This window comes from Diabrotica undecimpunctata, chromosome 6 (assembly GCF_040954645.1).
Source record: "Diabrotica undecimpunctata isolate CICGRU chromosome 6, icDiaUnde3, whole genome shotgun sequence".
NCBI lineage: Eukaryota > Metazoa > Arthropoda > Insecta > Coleoptera > Chrysomelidae > Diabrotica > Diabrotica undecimpunctata.
This window is the reverse complement of record NC_092808.1, coordinates 36,498,992-36,523,072: the sequence shown is the minus strand read 5'-3', so window position 1 is coordinate 36,523,072 and position 24,081 is coordinate 36,498,992. Positions and strand designations below refer to the sequence as shown.

Sequence of the window (24,081 nt, the reverse complement as noted above, 5' to 3'; positions counted from 1 at the left end):
ATTTTGAGCATTGATTCTTCGTATGCAATCCCCTTTTCTGTAAGCCATTCTTGAATTCTCCCTTTCCGCCATGCCGTCGTCGGTAATTGTTCTAGTCTGCGGCTATGATATGGCGCATTGTCCATAACAACCACAGACCCAGATTCCAATTTTGGTAAGATTCTCTTAAACCAGCGCTCAAATACTTCAGAAGTCATTTCTTCATGATAATCACCTGTTTTTTTCGACTCAAATTGAAGCAAACCATCATCAAGGAACCCTGTATCACTTCCTATATGGGTGATGATTAAACGCCGTCCCTTTCCTGATGGAGCCTTTAATCCTGTAGACCAGCCTTCTATAAATGCTTCGCGTTTACTTTTTACATTTAAATCTTGCCAAACTTTTCCAACTGTATGACCTTCGTTAATCCAGGTTTCATCCAAATAATATATTTTGCATCCAGTGCTGCGAATTTTTCGTATTTCTTCTAAATATTTTCTTCTCCACAGAATAATTTCATTTTTTTCTAATAGCATACTTTTTCTGTTGCGTTTTACGTATCGAAAGTTCATTTCGTGCATGGTCCTGATTAAGACCCTACGAGATATCTTGGGTAAAGAGTCATCATTTTCGAGCTCTTGAGAAATTTTTTTCAGTGTTGGAATTTCACTCCGAAAATAAAATGAATGAATTTTTCGACGTATAATATTCCTTGTCTCGTCATCCAAAACAATGCTTTTCCTACCTCTAGTTTTACCTTTTTCTTGCTTTTTATTTTCCGATGTATTTTTAAGTACACGATAAATACAGCTAACGGATACTTTTGTTAAACTGCTACAAATGTCGACCGCTTGGCTAACGTTTAATGCCATTTTTCTGCCGACAATTCCTTCATAAACGTTTCGTATCATTACCTTCTCTTCGGACGTTAACATTTTCCGTCTCTTTTGCGGCTTTTCATTCTTGGAATCAACATCAGAATTTTGCTGTCTTCTCTTGGAACAACTCGGTTTTTCGTCCATTGTATTTCAATAATCTGGATATATACTATATATACAATAATTTCAAAGAATATAACTAAATATTTACTATAAAACGACAAACTATAACACTCTTATTATCAATAACACGTTTTATCAATACTACAATACAGTATTGATAAAACAGTATTGACAACAATAAGTTTACAAACTTATCACATAAAATATACTCACAAAAACACATGCACTATTTACCCATAGAAACACCAATGTTTTCTTCGTTCATTTCTTCGGCAAAAAATAATAAAAACTAGTTTTACTGCATGTCTGGATCCGAATTGTAAAACCGAGTTCCCTCGCGAATTCCAACATTGCCAAACGATTGAAAAATAATGTTTTAAAAAATCGATTTTTATTTTATAAATTTAAATACGTAACGAAACGGAACATATAAATAAAATTTATTTTATTACAATTTTGTGCTTAATTTTTACTATTGAAAAAATCATGTTTTTTGGTATTTTTATGACGGTAATAATCGCTGCGTGGAAGAATACAGGTTTTGTATGACCATAATTACTACTTGTGAACAAGATTTGGCTACACTGTACGACAACTTCTGGTCAAGTCTACTATAGAGAAGCACAAATAAATATACTACTTTATATATTCTGTAATTTCTTATGAGGAAACGCAAATTGCAATCGAGAAAACAGGCAGTTTTCGAGGGCCGCTGTGTACATTTAAATTTGAGGATATTCGGCGTTTAAACTATGAAATCACTCTTTTGAATTGAGGGTTTCTACTATAGACTATAATCAAAATAATTTTTTTATATCAAGTTGAAAAACAATTTTACAAAAAGAATAAACCCAATAAATACAGTAATACAAAATGTTTTAACCATGTCTTCGCATTATCATGCCACTGCTTTGTAAAATTGGATTAGTGACAATTTAAATCCGTTTATATTTTTCGTATTTCTTAAAAAGTATAAAAGTTACGATTTTTCATGAGGACGCTGTCGTCGTATCTTGTTTATATGCATTATGCAAATAAAAACGCTTTCAGTGCGGGTGAAATATTTTATTTTCGTGTTGAAACATTGTATCTACTATAGAAACAGAGTGGCATAAAGTTAGTTTTTCGTGGAATCTGCATGTCTTTCAACTGAGTCAGTCTGAGTTTTATTTGGACATTGTTAAAAGCAGAGTAAAAAATGAGTATGCTGCCTTGATTATCTAAAACAAAGAAATATTATATCTTATTATTTATTATATATCTCACAGCCTACTCATCAAGTTAAATTAAAGATAGATTACTTTACAGGAGAGACTAAAAAATTTTATTTGTTGTTTGTTGATTTGTGTTGATGACTTTTGTACTGTACCTACTAAAATTTACTATTAAATTATGACGTATTATAAAAGGTTATAGCGACTGTTGGCAGGTCGAATCCTCTTACAGCGTAATGGCTTGATATGCTTAAATATTACTACTGCTAGAGTAAATTGTTTTATAGAGACCCGACATTGTTTTGAAGATTAATTTTTTGTAGCATAAATTGAAAGTACTGAAATCACATTAGACTTATCTCTGATTGCAAAATTCCACAATTGTTAAATGCTAAATATAATAGAATAGAAAAGAAATATGCTTTATCGTCACTGAAAATTGTACAATTTTATGGACAAAGCAACAATATACAAAAGTCAGAAAACTAACAATAAGAATTTAAAATTTACTAACTATAAAAATCGTCAGTAGCACAAACTTAAAAATAATAAAATAAACAAACCATTGCAAAATTTAAATAAATTGCAAATTGCATAATAAAATCTTACGAACTAATAAGTTTAAGTTGCTGCATGTGATACCCAAATATATATTAAAATCTTTAGTTACTTGTACATAAAGGTGCTACAATTTCTTAGTTATTCGTTAAGAAACTCTTCTACTGAATGATATGCTCTTTCAGGTAAAGAGGCTTTCATTACTATATGGAACTAGGGAGAGCGCCCACCAAACTGGCATGGCAAGTAGTAGCAAGTAGCAAGTAGCGCGCGTCTAAACCCTATTCATTCTACAAATTCCCAGTCGTCAACAGAACCACGTGTAAGCCAAACAGGGTCGTACTGATGTACGACCTATGTATCATATGATTTTTAAAAATATTTACTTTTGAAACTGTTAGTGTAAGAATTTCTTGAAATTTAATCATTATATCACAATTAAACTAAACTCTAAAAAATAACACGACCAGTAAATAACTTAACAATAACTATAACATAAATATAACACAATATAATAACTTAAAAATCAACACGATACAATTAGAATTTAAAATAATCACAAGTTGGGATCTGTAACATGAGAATCTGTCTCGCTTACGGTAATAAATTATATTTTATTGCCTCTTGGCGAATGAGACGGCGAATATCAACACGTGCTCATGTTTACTGATGGAAATTTGGTAAACGAATATACTTTAGCATGTTACTTAAAATGTAGCCAATGCAAACGATTATTCAGCGCACATCACAATGACAGTGACAATGACTTCGTGCAGCTTGCTACGCCACGGCGTTAAAAATAGATCTTGTTCTACTTTTTGCCACGTGCTACTTGCATTTTGCATGTGTTTTTGTTAAACAATTTAAATATGGAAGACAGTTCAGAATTTAATATTCGTTTTGTCTCATTAATTGTGAAATTTTCAGGTATCTATGATGATACAAGTCCGGAATTTTTTAATTCTTTCAATACAATAAATTTACTATGCCCTTGTATCTATTTCCAATAAGGGTGTACCCAAAACTGACGTTGCGGGGGAGTTTTGTTCATATTTTTGACGTTTAAAAGCGTTAGCATAACTTGATCCTCAGCGGGCGATATTTTGAATTTAAATATTATGCTACTGATAGTAGCCTGCTATCAGTCCTTTTAATGTCATGCTACTTTGGTGTGCGCTACCTGCCATGCTAGTGCCGTGCTCGTGCTATGTCACTGACATGTTACATGTCACGCCAGTTTGGTGGGCGCTCTCGCTTAAGGAAAGATGTTGCAGATTTATTTTCATATTCTACGTTTTAATAAAAGAACGGTCAACAGGAAAAACCTTTGGTTCTCTTATCGCTACTTTGTCGAAAACAGCCCTATAGTTTATTTCAAGATTTTAATACCTCACTTTGTATATACAATAGATACATTTTTTATTATATGCTTGGATATTAAGTTAAAACATTATTCAGGGTGCATTGAAATGTTTTTTTACTATGCTAATCGATAACAATACACAATACATAAATAGTTAATTTAAAATATTTATTTCTTGAATTTCATATTTTACGTTTTAATAAAACTGGTGACTGGTGGACGTGGTCTAGACTGGGAGTGGTGGAGGGTGTCCCAAGTAAAAGGAGATGGTTGTATAATTTTTTGCCGAATATAATATTGATTTCTTCACTAACTCAGTGGACGGGATCGGTAAATACACATCAATGATTAAATTTCTAGTGGAGTAGTCATGATTAGATCTAGCTGAAGAATCATGTAGATGTTCACGAATTAATCAAACAGTTTCTAAAATATATAAAGAGGGAAGCGTTAAAATCTCGTATTTTTACAGTAGCTTCTTCAATGTGTTATTTCACTGAGGCCACAAAGATACCGTATTGCTCTTTTTTGTAATTTAAAAATAACATCAAATTGGGCAACTGTACTAGAACCCCAAAAAGGAAGACCGTATCGAAGATGAGACTCGAACAAAAAAAAATATGTTATTTTGGAAGATGCTAAATTGATTTCCCTCAAAATAGATCTTATTGCATAGCAGGCTGTGGCCAGTTTCTAACTTAACAAATCGATATGAAAGGACCATGTATGTTTGCTGTCTCTAGAAATACCAAGAAATTTTACAGAATCAACGATACTCATCAGGCTGTTATTAAGAAGCAAAGGTTGAAGAGCTCCTTTATAGGACAATGCTACTGTATTATCCACGTTAAAAGAGAGTAAATTAGAGTTGGACCACGTTTTTATTTTAAGTAGATCAGAAGTTATATTTGCATGAAGAGTTGCAATATTAGAGTTCCTCCAGGTGACATTGGTATCATCAGCAAAAAGAAAAATTAAAAATGTCATTTAAAAAGATAAGGAATAGTAGAGGACCCAATACTGAACCTTGCGGTACTCCATATACAATGCTTTTGACTAGAGTCAGTATTATTTGCTCTAACTAATTATTTCCCAAGTAAAATTAGAGCCCATTCAAAGAAATCCCTCTAATTCTGTAGAAATTTAGGTTTTTTATCAAAATGTCGTGATTTACACAATTAAAAGCTTTGGCATATTTACAAAAAAACAGTGGTAGTGTAAAGATTATTGTACAGTGCTTGGTAGACCTCATGTACTACAGAAAACGTACCATCACTGGTACATTTATTAGATAAAAAGCCGAACTGACTTTGTGATTAAATGTTTTCAACGAGAAAGGACATAAATCCAGGACAGAGACCAGGACTTTCAACACATTTTGTGGGAGGAAAATTTTTATGGATAGTCCATGAGTACTACAAAAAAATTTTCTTTTGATACCATTCATTGTTTGGATCAGTTCAGATTTATCAACTGGTCTTATAAAGAATGAATTCGAGACCTTTTATAACTTCGGGAGATAGAAAATGGGATCTTGTTGTGGCAAACTAACAAAGTGAAATATTAGATTCTTTTTCTGGACCATCGTTCTGCCATTTTTTTTTTAATTTATATTAAAAAACAGTAGGTCAAGATTTCTTTTTATTACAGTTGAAAGTAATAAATAGTGAAATTATTAAAGAAACCGCCGACCATTTTGACAGGCGGCTTTAGTCTTTACCAACGATGTAATCATACTCCATCGTTAGTCTTTACATTACACAGCGTTGCCATCTCGGTTGATCTTTCGAAGTGCTGATTACTGACATGCCAATAGACCAAGAATTTGTTTTGTTTTGTATTACCGACATCCGGGTATTTCGCATAGTTTACTAGCATGGTTATCTGTACCAAAAGTACAGAGTATTTCTAACAATGAGGAATCGGTACTTTGGTTATTGGACAAATGCCCGTTACTTTGTAACGGTTAGGTACTTTTTTTACATTACTACTGACCATTAATTAAGTCCTCTGTACTACTTAAATAATCGTTCGTTTCTTTTTTCATATACACATTTGTTTATATACATTATGAATTTTAGTCTTAGTTTCTTGAGGGCTTAAAGATGCTGTAAAAGTTTGTAAACAGCGAATCCGGTAGCCCATTCTCTTTTTCCAACTTTGATGAAACCTATAACGGATTGTGAGTGGAAGACTTATTTCCCTAACATTCATGAATATGTGCTCACACCAGCAACTTTACCATTTCACAAATTATTGGTTTAGCCCTCACGCAAAGACATTTTCATAACACGCTTAGTTTTATCCTGCTGAGCACATGCAGTAACATTAAATATCTACGAATCGAATGTGTATATCTAGTTCATTCGTTAGCTGGACCTAGTTTAATTAAACAAAACTAAATGGGTGTTTAACGAATCTCTCTCGAACAATAAACTATTTTACCCGTGTTTAATGATATGTATAAATATATACAAACACATTACAGATATATAGACAAATCGGAAAGTTTCGGCTAACCAGTATTAATGTTTATTATCTACAATAAATACATAATACGTTTACACGATAGTATATTGCGTACACCGTTATTATTGAAGTGAAATAGTAGTAGAGTTTATTAAGTAAATGACGTGCAAATATAATTCAAGTCCTAAACTAAAATATAGATATGCACCCTACAGCAGGTTTGTTGGGATTCGCGAACACTGAAATTATACATATACTATGTATATAAAGCTAAATATATAAAACATAAACAAAACTACGAAATACATGCCAAGGGCTATAACTAATTCGTTCTTCTTCTTCTTCTCGTGCCACTCCTAGCGGAGATTGGAAATCATCTTGGCCACTGCGACTTTGTTAGCAGCGCGCCTAAAAAGTTCAATCGAACTACACCCGAACCATTCACGTAGATTACGAAGCCACGATATTTTTCTGCTTCCCACACTTCTTTTGCCCTTAATTTTGCCCTGCATGATATTTCTTAAAAGTTCGTACTTTTCACCTCTCACAATGTGCCCCAAGTATTCCATCTTTCTAGTTTTTATCTCATTTAGAATTTCGCATCTTTTGTCTAAAGTTTGGAGTACTTGCTTGTTAGTGACGCGGTCCATCCATGATATTCTGAGAATGCGCCTATAGCACCACATCTCGAAAGCTTCGATGTTTTTTGTGGTCAACTGTTTTAGTGTCCAGGCCTCTACTCCATACAACAGGGTAGAAAAGACATAACACCGCAGCATTCGTATTCTTAACTTTATATTGATATCACGATTGCAAAAGAGTTTGCGCATTCTATTAAAGACTGATCTAGCGATTTCTATTCTACATCTAATCTCTTTTGTTTGATCAGTATCGTCTGTGATCCAAGCACCTAGATATTTATAACAGGACACACGCTCAATCGTTGTATTGTCTATTACAAGATTAGCTCTGATGTTCTTTGATTTCGTGATTACCATAAATTTAGTTTTTTTCAAATTAATTTTCAAGCCGTAACTGTTACAGTATATATTGAGACTTTGAACGAGATGTTGTAGTTCTACTAGCGTTCCCGTTAGGAGCACCGTATCGTCAGCATACCTTATATTGTTGATCGTCTCACCATTTATTATCAGACCAAGATCTTCTTCCTCGAGTGCTTGTTCACAAATAGCTTCACTATACAGATTAAATAAAAGTGGCGACAAGATGCATCCCTGCCGGACTCCTCGACGGATTTGAATTTCTATTTGCCTATTTTGGCAGTAGTATAAAGGTCGAACGGAGCCATTCCCTAGGTATTATTCCAGTTCTATATATTGTGTTAAATAGATCTAGGAGTATTTTAATAGATTCATCGTCCATAAGTTTGAGCAGTTCTACGGGAATTTTATCAGGACCGGGGGCCTTACCACTTTTCGCTTGTTTGATTGCATAATCTATTTCTTCTCTGATTATATCAGGCCCTGTATCATCTGTATATTCGTTTGAGATTTCTTGTCTATCTTTGTCATCAAAAAGTTGTGATATGTATTCTGTCCATCGATTCATTTTTTGTTGTAAATCTGTTATGAGTAAACCATCTGTATCTTTGATCTGTCCTGTCTGTGTTGTTCTTCTCCTTCCTGTCATTTCTTTAATCTTTTTGTGTACATTAAAAAAGTCATATTTGCGCTCCAGTTGTTCCAACTCCTGGCATTGCTCACTTAGCCATCTTTCTCTAGCTTCTCTTATTTTCTTTTTTATCAGTTTATCTAATCAGTTTATCTTTACTAATTCGTTAAGTAACAATAACTACAAATGTAATAATAAAAGTATGCATTTTGTTTATAAATTAAATAAAAAAAACGAATACATTACCGATAGGAATGTCTGTAAAGAAAGTGTACTGATAGAAGCAGCACTTAATTTCAATGGCCTTTGAGAACGAAGTATCATAAGCAAAACTGACTTCTGTAAGGATGAAGGACAGTTATACCACTTAGAATTGTATACTGCATTTCCAATCAATTCGCTCTGGAAAATATACTCTATTAATATTATTTTATCAAAGTTTAACTACGAGAAAAGTATAATAATAAACTAATGTTATGAATAAAAAGGAACAACCAGGTATTTTCGTTAACCTGGTCTAAAGCAATACGGCCTCTTCTTAACACATTCGCTGCCTATCGAAGCGGATGGAACTCGGCTAGGCGCCATTTTGTTTTATGAAATTTAAAACAGTTATTATTTCTTAATATTGTGTTTTTAAGCTATTACTATCATTATCTTAAAGATTTTCATAATTCTGTCAAATTCTTTTACATCACGCGCTAGCGCGTGATCGGCACTAGTGGTCCGTTTTCTCTCTCCATAGCCTAATCACGCACTCGCGTGTGTCCTGAAGTATTCTTATTTATACTTATTTGTGAGTAATATAAAGATATGAGATATACACTGACGCATCCAAATCATCAGACGGTATTGGTGCAAGCATTCTCACACTAAATACATCCTTAAAATTTAAATTCAAACCCATTACTTCATCATACACTGCAGAGTTGTGTTAATACTAAAAGCAGTTATCCATATAAAAGGGTCGAAACAGTTTCCGTCTCTCATAATTACTGATTCGCTTAGCTCGCTTTACACTATCAAACATTTATATACCAATAATCCAATCGCCTTACAGATCACCGTATTACGATATAAAAGGAAATGAAGAAGCAGATCAATTGATGTGCCTAACATTCTTTATCCAGGATTCCATTTACATTTGATTTGAAATCTAAAGTGTACAGTAACACAGCAACTTAACCCATAAACACGTCTTTACGCGAGCTGTGTTACCAATGTGTGAAAATTGCCAAACAACTATTTCTATGAAGCATATTGTAACTCAGTATATACTACACGAAGCTACAAGAAAAAGAGATAAAAAAAATAAATTATTTATAAATTTAATAATAGTTACCTGTGTAAGAATAAGTTGCCCATAATAACAAGTTAAAAACAACATTGCTACCCATCCACCTAAATGAAGAAAATATCTTAATTTATCAGATATATTTTCTTCAAAAACCATTTGAAAGCACAATACCCCCATTATGACAGAGGTAAGCGACACATGGACTATAAGTAAAAGATCGAAGTGTCCAAATACTTCCCTGGTGTATCTAAAAAATTTATATTATTATTAGTCGGTTGTTAAAAATTAAAAATGTGGAAAACAAAAGTAAATTACTAATCCACCCTTTAAGTCGCTGACAAACTCTCCACACACTTCACAGATTACACAAAGATACACAATGTGTAAAAATTAAAAGAGGAATCAAGCAAGAAGACACATTATCTCCCAAACTTTTTACAGTAGTTTTGAAACATGCTTTTGAAAAAATTGGATGCCAAAAGAAATCAATGTCGACGGTGAAATGGTCTCATACCTACGATTTACGGACAACATTGTTCTGATAACAGATAACTTAGAAGAGATTGGAACTATGCTTACTGAGTTAGATGCTGCCTGTAAGGAAGTTGGTTTGAACATAAATTTTGGAAAGACACAATACATGACAAAATAATGTGGTACCAAGCGAAAATCTAAAATTCAAGTCTAACAAAACAGGATTAGTTCATGAATATAAATACTTAGGTCATGAAAAAATCAAAAAGAACTTAATGGAGCTCAATGGAGCGTTCAATATCTTCAAGAAGAGCAGCATGTCAAATTAGTTGAGAAAGAAGGCGTTGAACCAATGTCTGTGTCCAGTCATAACTTGCAGTGGTAAAACACTTTTCGTCGCCCAAGCTACAGCAATCAAATACAGAATAGGCCAAAGACGAATGGAACGCTCGCTACTTGGACTGACTCTCAGAGACAGAGTTATAAAGAAGAAATAAGAAGAATAGGCGTCACAGATGCCATAGAGTGCATAGTATGGCTGAATTGGAAATGAGTTCTGTGTTCAAGAGCCATGACCTCACCCTATACACAAAAATAAGGCTCCTTAAATGTTATGTGTACTCAGTGCTTCTGTACGGAGTAGAAACGTGGACATTGAAGGCCAAAACTCTATCAAAACTTCAGGCTTTTGAGCTATGGTCATACAGAAGGATCCTGAAGATACCATGGACAGACAAAGTCACCAATGAAGAAGTACTGCGGAGGATGAACACAACTGCGGATTTCGTCAACATCGTGAAGAGCTACAGTACTTGGGACATATAATGAGAAATCAAGGCAGATACGAGCTACTTCAATGCATTTTGCAAGGTAAAATTGAAGGAAAAGGGACCCCAGGACGAAGAAGAATATCCTGGCTTGCTAACCTGAGAGCATGGTATAGAAAGACCTCAGCACAGCTATTTCGTATAGCAACCAACAAAGTCATCATAGCCAGGATGATCGCCAACGTTCGAAACGGACAGGCACCTGGGCGAGCTATGTGGTTAGAATAAATTTAATTTAAAAAACTACACTGTGTAGGCCAGAAGCTGATAGAAGAAGCAGAGGTAGACTACCTACACAATGGACAGACAACGTCACAAGAACCACTGGAAATTGGCTGCAGTAAGCTTAAGACCGACAGAAGTGGAAGAAATTAAGGGAGGCCTATGTTTAACTTTGGACGCAGTAGGTTAGATGATGATGATGATAAAATCATCATCATCATCATCTGACATATTTGATAAAACCATCTAATAGATATATGTATATCACTCAAAATTGCAACTTTCAATGCAAGAACCCCGCTATCAGAGAAAAAATTCATCTTAATAGAAATTGAACTCAACAAGATCAATTGTAACATAGTTGTGAGTCTAGAGGTTATAAGGAAAGGAGAAAAGCTAACCACTTTAAAATCCGGTCCCCACATTTTAAAGAGTAACAATTTTTTGTCTACATTCAAAATGGTCACGTATTAGTTCTTTCTAGAATTTTCAAATATATCTGGTGTGCCATGTAGGCATCAGTATTTTGTTGATATATTATTTGACTATTTAGACCTGCAATATTTAGCATGAAAAAGAACATTGTAAGAGGTCACCTACATTTTTTTTAAGACACTAAATAATTTTCCCTTATTTTGTCCACTACGTCCACTCATCCCTTGGTGCTGTTGTAAAATGTTATCATAGCAAGTTTGTACTTACCACCTGTGTTTTTGTCGATCTTATCTATATAATGCATTGTTGATAGCATTCACTATTACCCAGCCTCAATTGTCCACTGCTGAACATAGGCCTCTTTCTCGTGTTTCCAACCCCTCCTATATTGTATCACTCTCCTAGAGTTTTTATTTAATCTTCTTAAAATGTCAGCCCATCGTGTAGGTGGTCGACCGACGCTTATCTTAACTTCCCTTGGTCTCCATTCCAATAACCTCTTTGTCCATCGCCCCTTCGTCCTGCGCATCTCTATTTTAGTCTGGCTATCCTTTCGATGACGTCAGTCAAGTTGGTTCTTTTGCTGACCTTTTCGTTTTTTGTTTTGTCTTGCAAGTTATTCCTAACATGGATCGCTCCATTCTTCTCTGTGTGTCAACACTGGGAAGAAGTATTAATCAAATACTTTTCTTTTCAGGCATGTGGATAGCTCAGTTTTAAAATATTGTCACAGTTTTTCATATACTGCTCACCCAAAATCGATTCTTCGCTTCTGTTCATGGGTCTGATTATCCCTGCCAGTTATAATTTCATGTCCTAGGTATTTATATTTATCTCCGAGTTCTACCTCTTGCCCACCAATACTGATGTTCTGGTTGGTTACCAAATTTAGTATTATACATATTTGTTTATGAGATAGTTATATTTAAACCTACATTTTCTGTAGTCCCAACGAGTTTCTGTGCCATTTCTCTTGTCATTCCTAAATCCTCAGCTTTTAGTACTATATAATTTGAGACCATTAGCATTATTTTATTTGACTTGGGTTTGTATGACATTAATTTCATGTCTTTAGAAAAGTCAAATATACTTAAATAGAATTCACAAGGAAACTAAGTTCTTGTAGTTGGCTGTATACCATATATTAAAAAAATTTTAATAAAATCCTTTTTAAAAAGGTTTATAAAAACCCAGTCGGGCTATGTTAAATAGACAAAACGTTTTCGGAATAAGTATTCCATCATCAGTGTCCTAAAAAAAGTATTTAACCACTTAATTAAAAATAACATGAAATAATTTAAATTTTGACTAAGGTTAATGTAAAATGTGGTTAATACTTACAGGTTAATATATGAATGTAGCCACTAAATATGAAGGTAAAAACCCTTTAAGAATTACTAAATGAAATTTAGTTTACATTATGTCTTGTTTAAAATTAAGATGGTAAAGTTGTGTTGTAAAGTTAAATATATTAATTCCTATACTTTTTCAAGAACCCAACTTTCCACCTGTGTCTAGTTTTCATTTTCCAGGTACCAAATGTTATTGAAACATAAAGGGCCTTATATTAGAATCTTTTTCACCACACCACTTGACACTTGTATAGTTAGTTGCCAAACTATAATCACATAATTTTCTCACCACAATTTCATCTCACATACATAATTTAAAACAACAACATTGATGGTTGATACTGTTATAATTTTTTATTTTTATTTCAACTTTCACAATTTTAAATAACGTTGGCTTCTGTCTTAAATAGACACATACAGTTACACTGACTGCTCTGTTACAACTTCCGTCATAACCTGTCAAGATTGTCACTTCAATTAGTTGCTTTAATAAAGTCCTCGTAGACATACCGTCTCAGGACTTGCAACTTAATGTAGAGTCATATGTCGCCATGTTACCAATCCAACGGTAACTTTACCATCTTAATTTTAAACAAGACATAATGTAAACTAAATTTCATTTAGTAATTCTTAAAGGGTTTTTACCTCCATATTTAGTGGCTACATTCATGTATTAACCTGTAAGTATTAACCACATTTTACATTAACCTTAGTCAAAATTTAAATTATTTCATGTTCTTTTTAATTAAGTGGTTAAATACTTTTTTTAGGACACTGATGATGGAATACTTATTCCGAAAACGTTTTGTCTATTTAACATAGCCCGACTGGGTTTTTATATACCTTTTTATAAAGGATTTTATTAATTTTTTTTTTAAATAGAATTAATTTCTCGTTTCTTCATTTTTGCTAAGAAAAATTCAGAAATTTCACGTTTATTTTTCCCAAGAGTCTCTACCAAAGTTAAAGTGTGGTTTTAGAGTAACTCGAGTGCAAAAAGTATTGACATGAATCAATTATCGCATGTAACATTTCTTCCTGTTCCAGAAATTGGCTAAATCAACCTTTTTATGACAAAAGAAGAGCTGTTGTCTAATTGAAAACCAACGTAAACTTCCAAATTATTTGCACAAAAAGGATTTAGTTTAGTATTTCATTAATCGTTACAAATTCAGAAGCGTCGCAGTTCATTCTATATATATATATATATATAAACAAAATCATTAAAATTGTTAATACAGGAAGCCAATTTAACAAACTTTTCCCTAAACTCTCCGTCATCCACATTATTAAATTGTAAACCCCTTAATAGAAGCTTAAAACGATTGATTGCCATGGTAAATTGGAAAAAATTCCTCTTCTGTACCATCTTGCATGCATAAGTACTTTAAATGTATATGAGATGAACGCAGAATGCCTGCCAAATACAAGAGATTTAACACACCCTTGATTTTCACCACGTGTGTACGTTGTATTGTATCCCCCACATCTCGACCTTTTCTATCTTCTTTTTCAAGTGCCATCTTCGCGGCGGAGGTCGGCAATCTTCATAGCTATTCGGACTTTTGTGACGGCTGCTCTGAAAAGTTCATTTCATGTACATCCATACCACTCTCTCAGGTTGCGCAGCCTTGACATTCTACGCCTCCCTCTGCTTCTCTTTCCTTGGATCTTTCCCTGCATAATCAGTTGGAGCAAGGTGTATTTCTCTCTATGTGTAATATGTCCGAGATATTCCAATTTTCTTGTTTTGATTATATTTAAAATTTCTATTTCTTTATTCATCCTTCTCAGAACCTCTTTGTTTGTGATGTGTTCTGTTCACGATATTTTCAGAATTCTTCTATACTTACCACACCCATACCCACAGCTCGAATGATTCCAGTTTTTTCATTGATGTCGCATGCAAGGTCCAAGATTCCATTCCATAAAATTAATGTCGAAAAAACATAGCTCCTCGCCAACCTAACTCTTAGTTCCAATTTTAAATCCCTTGTACATAGCACTCTCTCATTTTGTTGAAATTTGCTCTAGCCTTTTCTATTCTGATTTTGATCTCCTGAGTATAATCATTTGTGGAGTTAATCATTGTTCCCAGATATGCATATTTGTCCACTTGTTCGACGTTGGTTCCGTTTATTAGAAGATTCTCATTATTTCTTTGAGTTTTCGATATTCTCATAAATTTCGTCTTCTTGACATTCATTATTAGACCATACTCTTTTCCATACTCCGCTATTCTGGTCACCAGTCTCTGAAGATCTTCAATATTTTCGGCTAAGATCACAGCGTCGTCCGCATATCTAATGTTGTTAATGGGAACTCCATTTACCTTTATTCCAGCTGTTTCACCCTCAAGAGCGTTTTTCAGGATCTCTTCGGAGTAGGCATTAAAAAGAATTGGCGACAATACGCATCCCTGTCTCACTCCACATCTTATTTTAATTTCTTCTGACAGCTGTTCGTTAACACGTAATTTTGCTCGCTGTTTGTAGTATAAATTTGATATGATCCTGAGGTCGTTGTAGTCAATCTTCTTTGATTTCAGGACATTCATTAATTGTTTATGTCGTACTTTATCGAATGCTTTATTATAGTCAATAAAACATACGTATATATCTTGATTGACGTCTAGGCATCTTTGTATTAGTATATTAAGTGAAAAAAGAGCTTCACGCGTTCCTAGGCCTTTGGGAAAACCAAATTGTGTATCATTAACGTCTATGTCCAGTTTGTGATATATTCGATATACCTTTTGTATATCGAGCTCTAACCATTGCAAGATATCTATTTGTGCATTTAGCTATTTCTTCGAGTGTGAAGTCCTGCAAGAGAGCTCCGAGTTTGATTCGTAGCCACTAGTTGTCTATCGTTACCATATGAGTAAAAGCAAATCCGTCTTCAAAAAAAAAGTCTCCAAAAGGGTTAAAATTGAAAAATTACAACTAAACACCCGATATTTTTATAAACGTTAAAGATATTTTTTTAATTACTTTAATGTAGTAGCATATAAATTAAATTTACCTAATTATTTCTATGTGGTATTTGGTACAGAATCGCACTCTGCTTTCCCAAATGTTCAGATAGTTGTGAGTATCGTCAAACATATGAAGAATATTTGATTGTAAATATTGAAGTTGAGCATTTATATGGATAAGAAATCCTAAAAAGAAAAATTATTTTATATAGTATAACTTACATATTTAATTTTGCTTCAAATTTAAACTCTTACTACTTATAATGAACTAAAAAGGTAAAACTTCCTGTACTAGGTAGATATTCTATCAACTTCATCAAAAATGCAACGTCCTCTAAACCAAGTCAATTTCTACTCTTAATAAAATTAACTCTTGAGCTAATATTTTTTTCATTTATAGTGATGACTGCGTTAAGAACAAGCAAAGTAACGCAAAAGATGGAAAACATAATACATTGTAAATTAAAAATTCAGTCATAATATATAATACGTATGACGTCGAATATTTACATTTTTTTTTTAATTTCGCATAAGGTAAAAGCTGATCGAAAGCAAAAAAGCAAATGTAAGTAAAAACAGTTTAATTAGTAGTAATTTTTTAATCCAAAACTAAATTATTTATCAAGAATAATTTCTGCTATTTTTTGAGACGTCGCATACACCCTTGTCAATAAAGAATTATGGAAACTTAGTGGTTTAGTGGTAAGAATACCGTACGCTCAGGGTTCGAATGCCTCATGGGGTTTTTTGCAATAATTAAATATTAAAATTTAAAATTATGCAGATATCGTTTTCTTTGAATCACTAAACATTTATATCAGTCTTTATTAGAGGTGTTTAAACTAAAACGTGAAAATCTTATTTAAAAAACAATCTCGTACTTTCTAAAATAAAGTAAAAATTCTACAAAAATAAAAAATATTTTAAATAAACGTATTTTATTTAAAATAAATGTATTTACAAAAAATGTTCAAATAAGCCTCGATTAGCAGCAGAACAATCTTCTTCTTATGGTGCCCTATCCAATTAGTGGATGTTGGCGACAATTCTGGCATACTCCTCTCGGTCTTGTGTGGCTCTAAAGAGTGCATGGGCATCGAGGATTGTCCAATTTCTTATATTTTTAAGCCGTGAGTATTTCTTTCTTCCGATGCCCCGTTTTCCTTCTATCTTCCCTTCCATAATAAGCTTTAAGAACTGGTACTTGGAATTTCGAAATATATGACCCAGATAAGCAGTTTCTCTTCTTTTTATTATTGGCAGCCATTCTCGTTCTCTGCTCATTCAATTTAATACTTCGACATTTGTTGTGTGATCTGTCCAGGGAATTTTAAGTAGTCTTCTAAATACCCACATTTCAAAGGCCTCCAATCGGTTCATCACATTGGCCTTTATGGTCCAGGTTTCTACACCATATAGCAGTGTGGAGTAAATGTAACAATTTACTAAGCGATATCGAAGCGTTAAGTTAAGGCTGCTGTTGCTTAGCAAGGTTCTCATCTTAGTAAATGCTATTCTGGCTTGCTCAATCCTGCTACGTATCTCTATGTCTGGATCTAGATCTTCAGCTATCCAACTGCCGAGATATCTGAACTTGGGGACCTTTTGGATGTTCTTATTGTTTACTCTAAGCAGAACTCCTTCTCCTCCTCTATTCTTTATTCTTCGTAAGGATGTGGTGACGTTATAGTATTTGACGAATGGTTGCTATCCATTCTTCTCTCTCCTGGGCGCGGTGTGCTGCCTTGGGCAGGGAGTAACCGGTAGCACACTTTATTTGGTCTGACCATCCAAGTGGCGATCTTCCTCGGGTTCTTTTACCATCTACCTTGCCTTCAACCACCAACCTCTCCATGTCTTCCATTCGTCTGGTAATGTGTTCAAAGTACCTCAATATATTTTGGTTGATGATTGTGGTAAGCCTAGTATTGATATCAAGTTCTGTCAATATTGAGACATTTGTGCAACGTGCTGTCCAGGATATGTGTATCATTCTACGATATACCCACATGTCAAAGGCCATTATACGTTGTGAGTCGGACTTTTTAATGGTCCAAGTTTCTGACGCATAGGTAGCGATAGGAAAGATAAGCGTCCGTACTAGGCGCAGTTTCGTGTTCCTGGTTATATCCATATCTTTCCAGATTTTAGTAAGTTTGGCCGTTGTTGATCTGGCCATTGTAAGACGTCGACGTATCTCTTCTTCGCATCCACCATTGTTAGTGATAACAGAACCTTAGTAATTGAAACGGCTTACCACTTCAAACCCTGCTACGTTTCGTATTTCCGGCTGGTTATTTCTAATTCCATCGATTATCATTACCTTGGTCTCCTGTACATTAATTTTAAGTCACGGCTAATAGTATCTAATCTCTTCATGATGCATTCAAGGTCATTTGTTGATGATGCTAGTACTAGTCATACTAATCATAGCGGACTAAGTCTTGTCAGCATAGCGGAGATTGCTGATTTTTTGGCCTCCGACTGATATTCCTCCTTGCCGTCAAGGAGGATGTGCTCGCTGTATATATTGAATAACGTGGGAGATATAATACATCCTTGACGAACACCGGCTTTTAGTTTAAAATTATCGGAGTATATGTTGTTGACACTTACGTTTGCTGTGTTGTTGATATACAGTTGTTTCAGTGCGTTTATTAGATGTAGATACCCATTTCTCTCAGTATTCCCCACATTTTATGCCACTTTACATTATCGAACACTTTCGAGTAGTCGACGAAGCACAAATATGTTTCTAGATTAAATTCTCTATTAGGTTTTATAAATCTGTGTTTTTGTCTTCATATTTAGGTGTCTATCCCACCATACTGAGTTAAGTTGTCAGATTGCTGTTCTTGTTTGTCCTAATCTTTGTGTAATTTCTTCCTCTGTTGTTGCCTTTTTCGTAATTATAAACCCCAAGTATACGAATTTATCCTTTCCTTTGATTGTTACGTTGTCATCAATCTGTAGATCTTCTATGTCTTCTTTACTTGTAGATAGGTACTCTGTTTTCGCGAGGTTAATATCTAGGCCAGCCTTGGTATATTCTTCTTGTAGTTTATTCATCATGTAGTTGAAGTCGTCTTGGTCTTGTGCAATCACAATTAAAATTTATGTGGTTATAATTTACAAAAATGTTATAATGTTACAAATGAAAAATTGTTTATTTTTACATGGAAAAAGTTTAACTATAAAATGGTAAATGGTATTTCACTAAATGTTAATTTCTTTCTTTTGAAATTTCTGGGGTTAGAACTGGATGTAGATTCTCTGTCACACAAACAATGCATCAACTGCGAAATAGCCTTTTATGACAACCATGTGGGTATTATTCAAAGTTTTTGTAAACGCCACAAATCTCTTAGATACTTAGAAATGTAGAAACAGTGATTACTCTTTCAAAACTGACACATTACATTGAGTATAATTCACTTTTTTCAACATATTTCCGGCTTCTTAACGCCGACACTCGCCGCGTCTTGTCTCAACAAAATCTCTTTTAAGCTTCCTTAACTTCACTTACTGCACAATTAACTGCCACAATACTACACATTTTCCCATAAAAAAAGGCGAAAAACAAAAATATTACGAATTTGAAGAAAAATTCGGACTCCAATAAAACTAAACGGCTTTAACAGCCGCCGGCCTTACCGAGACTAATCTAATGATATAATCTTTTACCCAACTCGGTATAAATAAAGTGTATAAACGGTTAAATTTCTATTTATGCATAATATTCTAAAGTGGCTCTCGATCAAAGAATACCGAAGAAATATGCATCTGTGATATAAACAAACTTTAAAATGTGTTTATTATCAACTCCAGAGATGCAAAAAGATTGAAAATACTTTTTTGGTGTTTTAACTTATACAAGGAGATTTAAAATGCTACAAAATTAGACCAACAAGTGTTGCACAGTTAAGACAAATAATCATTGATGAATCCATATTAATTTCTAGAAAAATATGGAGAAGTGTAATTGATGCCTTCTACCATTGTTTAGGATACTGTCAAATTAACAACGAAGGACATTTTTAATACTTGATTATATATATATATATATATATATATATATATATATATATATATATATATATATATATATATATATATATATATAATGGCTATACACCCCAGTGTGGGGTTAAACCGCAAATGCTTTCTAGATCCTATTTCTTAAGTGGATCAGTTTTTTTTGTTTATCTTATCATCTTCTTGACAATATATCTCCATTTTTTCCTGTCTCTAGTTCTTCCTCTCCATTCTCTGACTCCTGCCCTTTGGAGGTCTTCTTCAACTTCTTGCAACCACTTTGATCTCGGTCTTCCCCTTCTCTTTCTTCCTCCTGGATTCCATTCTATCATTGCGTATCTCACTGCCTCATCGCCTGCTCGCCAAATGTGACCTAACCATCTAACTCTGCATTGCTTTATTTTAGTTACGATGTCTTCCTGAAGTTCTTCCTTAATTTGAATGAATTATATGATTATATATGAGAACCCTAGTATGGTTCTCATAATCTTTCTCTCTGCTATTCTTAAGTCTTCTTCATCTTTTTTAACCATCGTCTTTGTTTCTTCTGCATATAATAATATTGGCCTAATTATGGTGTTATAAATGCTCATCTTACTTTTTTTAATCAGTGTTTTGCTTTTAAGTAATCTTTTGTTTGCAAAATAAGCTTTATTCGCTGCTAATATTTTTTCTTTTATTTCGGATTTCCTTTCTCCTGATTTACTTATTGTAACTCCTAGGTATTTGAAGTATTCTACTTCTTCAAACTCAGAACTTCCTATTTTGATTTTTTCTTTCATTAGTTTTTTCCCTAATCTTAATATTTTTGTCTTTTCTTGATTTAATCTTAGCCCCATTACTACTCTTTTCTCTCTTATTTCTTCTAGCATTTCTTTCATTATTTTTCTGTTCTTTGCAATAATAGCAATATCGTCTGCATATGCAATTATTTGACTACCTCTTGTTCTGAGATTTCCTTTATTTATATTTCGTAGTACATATTCTAATGCTAGATTAAAGAGCGTTGTTGATAAGGCATCTCCTTGTTTGATCCCTTTATTTATACTGAATTCCTCTGTCTCTCCTCTTTGTGTCTGTATGCTTATTTTTGTAGTTCTCATTGTCATTTCTATTAATTTTATGAGTTTATGTGGAATTTTTAATTTTTTAAGTGCTATCATTAATCCGTTCCTTTTAATTGAATCAAATGCCTGTTTGAAGTCTATGAAAACCATTTTCAATTCTAATTTATACTCGTTTGCTTTTTCCATTATTTGTTTTATTGTGTGTATTGCATCTATTGTAGATCCTCCTTCTGTGAATCCACATTGGTATTGTCCTACTGTTTTCTTTGTGATCTTTGATAACCTGTTTTTTATTATTGATGTCAATATTTTATATGTTGTATTTAGTAACGTTATTCCTCTATAATTTTCACAGATTTGTTGGTCTCCCTTTTTATGTACTGTTATGATCTGCCCTACCTCCCAGTCCCCTGGCATTTTCTCTTCTTTCCATGTATTTTTCAATAGTGCCAGTATTTTTCCTCTTAGTTCCCTTCCCCCGTATTTTATTAGTTCCATATTAATTCCATCTTTACCTTTTCCATTTTTGCTTTTCTGTATTACTTCATCCAATTCCTCTAATGTTGGTTCTTTTGAAATTTCGATGTCTACTTTATCTACTTCATCTGCTTCTTCTTCGTGCACCGTTTCTTCCTCGTTATGCATTTCTTCTTCTGTTGTTTCCTCCGTCAAGAGCTTTCTGCAGTAATCTCTCCATACTTGCTTGTATTCTTGGTCCTCTATTATCACTATTCCCTCTCTATTTTTTATTCCGTTTGTTTTGCCCTTGTATTTTTTGTTTTGTTCTTTAATCTTTTTGTAAAAACTTTTTGTATTTCTGTTTGTTCTTTCCTCCTCAATATCCTGCATTTTTTTGTCTGCCCATCTTCTTTTATTTTGCCTTATCACTTTCTTAGCATTCCTTCTTAATTTTTCATATTCTTCTCTGTCTTCCTCTGTATCTGTTCTTAGCCACTTATTTCTGACTTGCACTTTTTTCCTGTTATTTCTCTACATTCTTGGTTATACCATCCATTTTTTGTTTTAGCCTGACTTTTACCTATCTGCATATTTGCACCTTCTTCTATTGATTTTTTGATGTCTCCCATTCTGTGTTTATATCTTCTGCTTTATATTTCTCGTTTATTTGAACTGTTACTGCCTCTTTATATTTTTTTCTTACTTCTTCATTACTCATTTTATTGACATTCCACTTTTTATGTTGGTTTTTTTGTTTTGTTTCAATTTTAACTTTTTGTCATATAGTGGCTGTGACCATGTAGTGGTCTGAATCTGCACACGTACCTCTGAACGTTCTTACATTTTTTATTGACGATTGTTTTCGTTTATTAATTATTATGTGATCAATTTGACTATATGTTTTCTGATCTGGTGAGCTCCATGTTACCTTATGTATTTTAGGGTGTTCAAATTTTGTTGAGCTTATTAACAAATTTGTTTTTGTTGCTAGGATACATAGTCTTTGCCCATTGTCATTCGTGTTTTCGTGTATTGTATGCTTTTCTGCAATTTGTTGTAAAAAGTCCTCTTTTCCAATCTGGGCGTTGAGGTCTCCTAGTACAAATATGACATCTTCTTTGGGTATTTTTTCTATCTCCTCGACCCTATCATAAAAGATTTCTTTTTCATCTGCATTGCTTGTTTCTGTGGGGGCGTATAAATTCAAGACTGATATATTAAATGGTTTGCTGTTGACTCTAACATAGGCCATCCTTTCGCATATTGGCTTGAAATTTATAATTTTCTCTCTTAGGTGCCTTAGTATTATGAATCCCACGCCTCTTTGCCCTTGCTTCTTTCCTCCTGAATATAACATTGTAAAGTCTTGTTTATCAATCTGTCCCTATCCCTCTCAGAATAATTCTTGCAGTGCTGCAATATTTATTTTATACTTTTTGAGTTCTTTTCCTGTTTCTAGCATTTTTCCTGCAGCTAGCATAGTTCTTATGTTCCATGTGCTTATTTTCAACTCTTTATTTTTTTTTGTTCTTCGTCTTCGTCTTTTATTTTTGTTTTCTTGTCTATCTTTCTTTATTTTACTTTTGTTGTACACGGGTTTATCTGCAGTCATTTCCTGTTTCTTTGCCTCGTCCGTCAACGAATAATGCATCCTCTCATCCCTTGCTAGTTTTTTGAACTACCTCCATGATGGTCCTCCATCTGGTTGGTGTTTCTATTCCATCTCCTTTCTAGACCATCTATTATAAGTTTCTAACCATCTATTGTAAGTGGCTCTCGATCAAAGAATACCAAAGAAATATGCATCTGTGATATATAAACAAACTTTAAAATGTGTTTATCATCAACTCCAGCGATGCAAAAAGATTGAAAATACTTTTTTGATGTTTTAACTTATACAAGGTGATTTGAAATGCTACAAAACTAGACCAACAAGTGTTGCACAGTTAAGACAAATAACCATTGATGAATCCATATTAATTTCTAGAAAAACATGGAGAAGTGTAATTGATGCCTTCTACCATCGTTTAGGATACTGTCAAATTAACAACGAAGGACATTTTTAACACTTGATTAGGTGGAAATTATTTGAGCAATGTAATTAACTTTTAATTAGTATGTTTAAATTTAGTTGTACATGTTAAAATCGACAAATTTATTGAGACGATTAGGTATTTCTAGGCTTTTGTTTTATCTTTGTAAAATGTTCTGGCTACATAAAATTAAAAGTGTTGTATATGGTTAAACTAGTATTGAAGTAGAGATTTTAACATAGGTACAATATACAGGGTGTTGTATTTAAAAAAAAAACCAAAGTGAATAACAATATGAGAAAAATAGTAAATCTGGCAACGTCACAAATATCACATTTCAAAACTTCACACTGCAAAAAAGTTGTGTCCCTGTTTTTGTATAATTCAGATTATCCATTGAATAGATAATTGGGGGTTTCCAGACATTTTTGTAAAAAATTGTTACGAATATGTGCATTAAAAATAATAAATTTTTTCTTACCAACTAGCAATAAAGTGATCGACATTATAACAGCCACAATCATAATCCAAGAAGGTGTATTAATAGCCATTAGAACGAAAAAATTAAATGGATCTGTGGCGTCTAGAGGACTCCACGTTCTTAAAGGTACGCCGCAAGGATCATGTCTTCGATATTCATCGGATATCCGCTGCTCGTTGCAAGCTTTTAATTCTAATATAGGA

The 24,081-nt window shown here is 33.4% G+C and overlaps 1 protein-coding gene across 1 annotated transcript; it reads right to left on the bottom strand.

The window, feature by feature from the left end:
- Positions 1-2,093: 2,093 nt before the first annotated feature.
- On the bottom strand, positions 2,094-24,081 carry LOC140442637 (odorant receptor 67c-like). The gene is made up of 5 exons (XM_072533642.1): positions 23,879-24,081; positions 15,851-15,989; positions 9,562-9,763; positions 8,466-8,621; positions 2,094-2,203 (listed from the first exon to the last, which is right to left on the bottom strand). The coding sequence occupies exons 1-5, from the start codon at positions 23,946-23,948 to the stop codon at positions 2,150-2,152; spliced, it is 621 nt and encodes a 206-aa protein (XP_072389743.1). The 5' UTR covers positions 23,949-24,081; the 3' UTR covers positions 2,094-2,149.

Bases quoted from the DNA above. Each gene is read 5' to 3' on its own strand.
- LOC140442637 (XM_072533642.1), bottom strand. From the start codon at position 23,948: ATGGCTATTAATACACCTTCTTGGATTATGATTGTGGCTGTTATAATG. The intron at 15,990-23,878 runs GTAAGAAAAAAT...TTTTCTTTTTAG, and splicing joins GATCACTTTATTGCTAGTTG to GATTTCTTATCCATATAAAT. The intron at 8,622-9,561 runs GTAACTATTATT...TATATTTTCCAG, and splicing joins GGCAACTTATTCTTACACAG to AGCGAATTGATTGGAAATGC.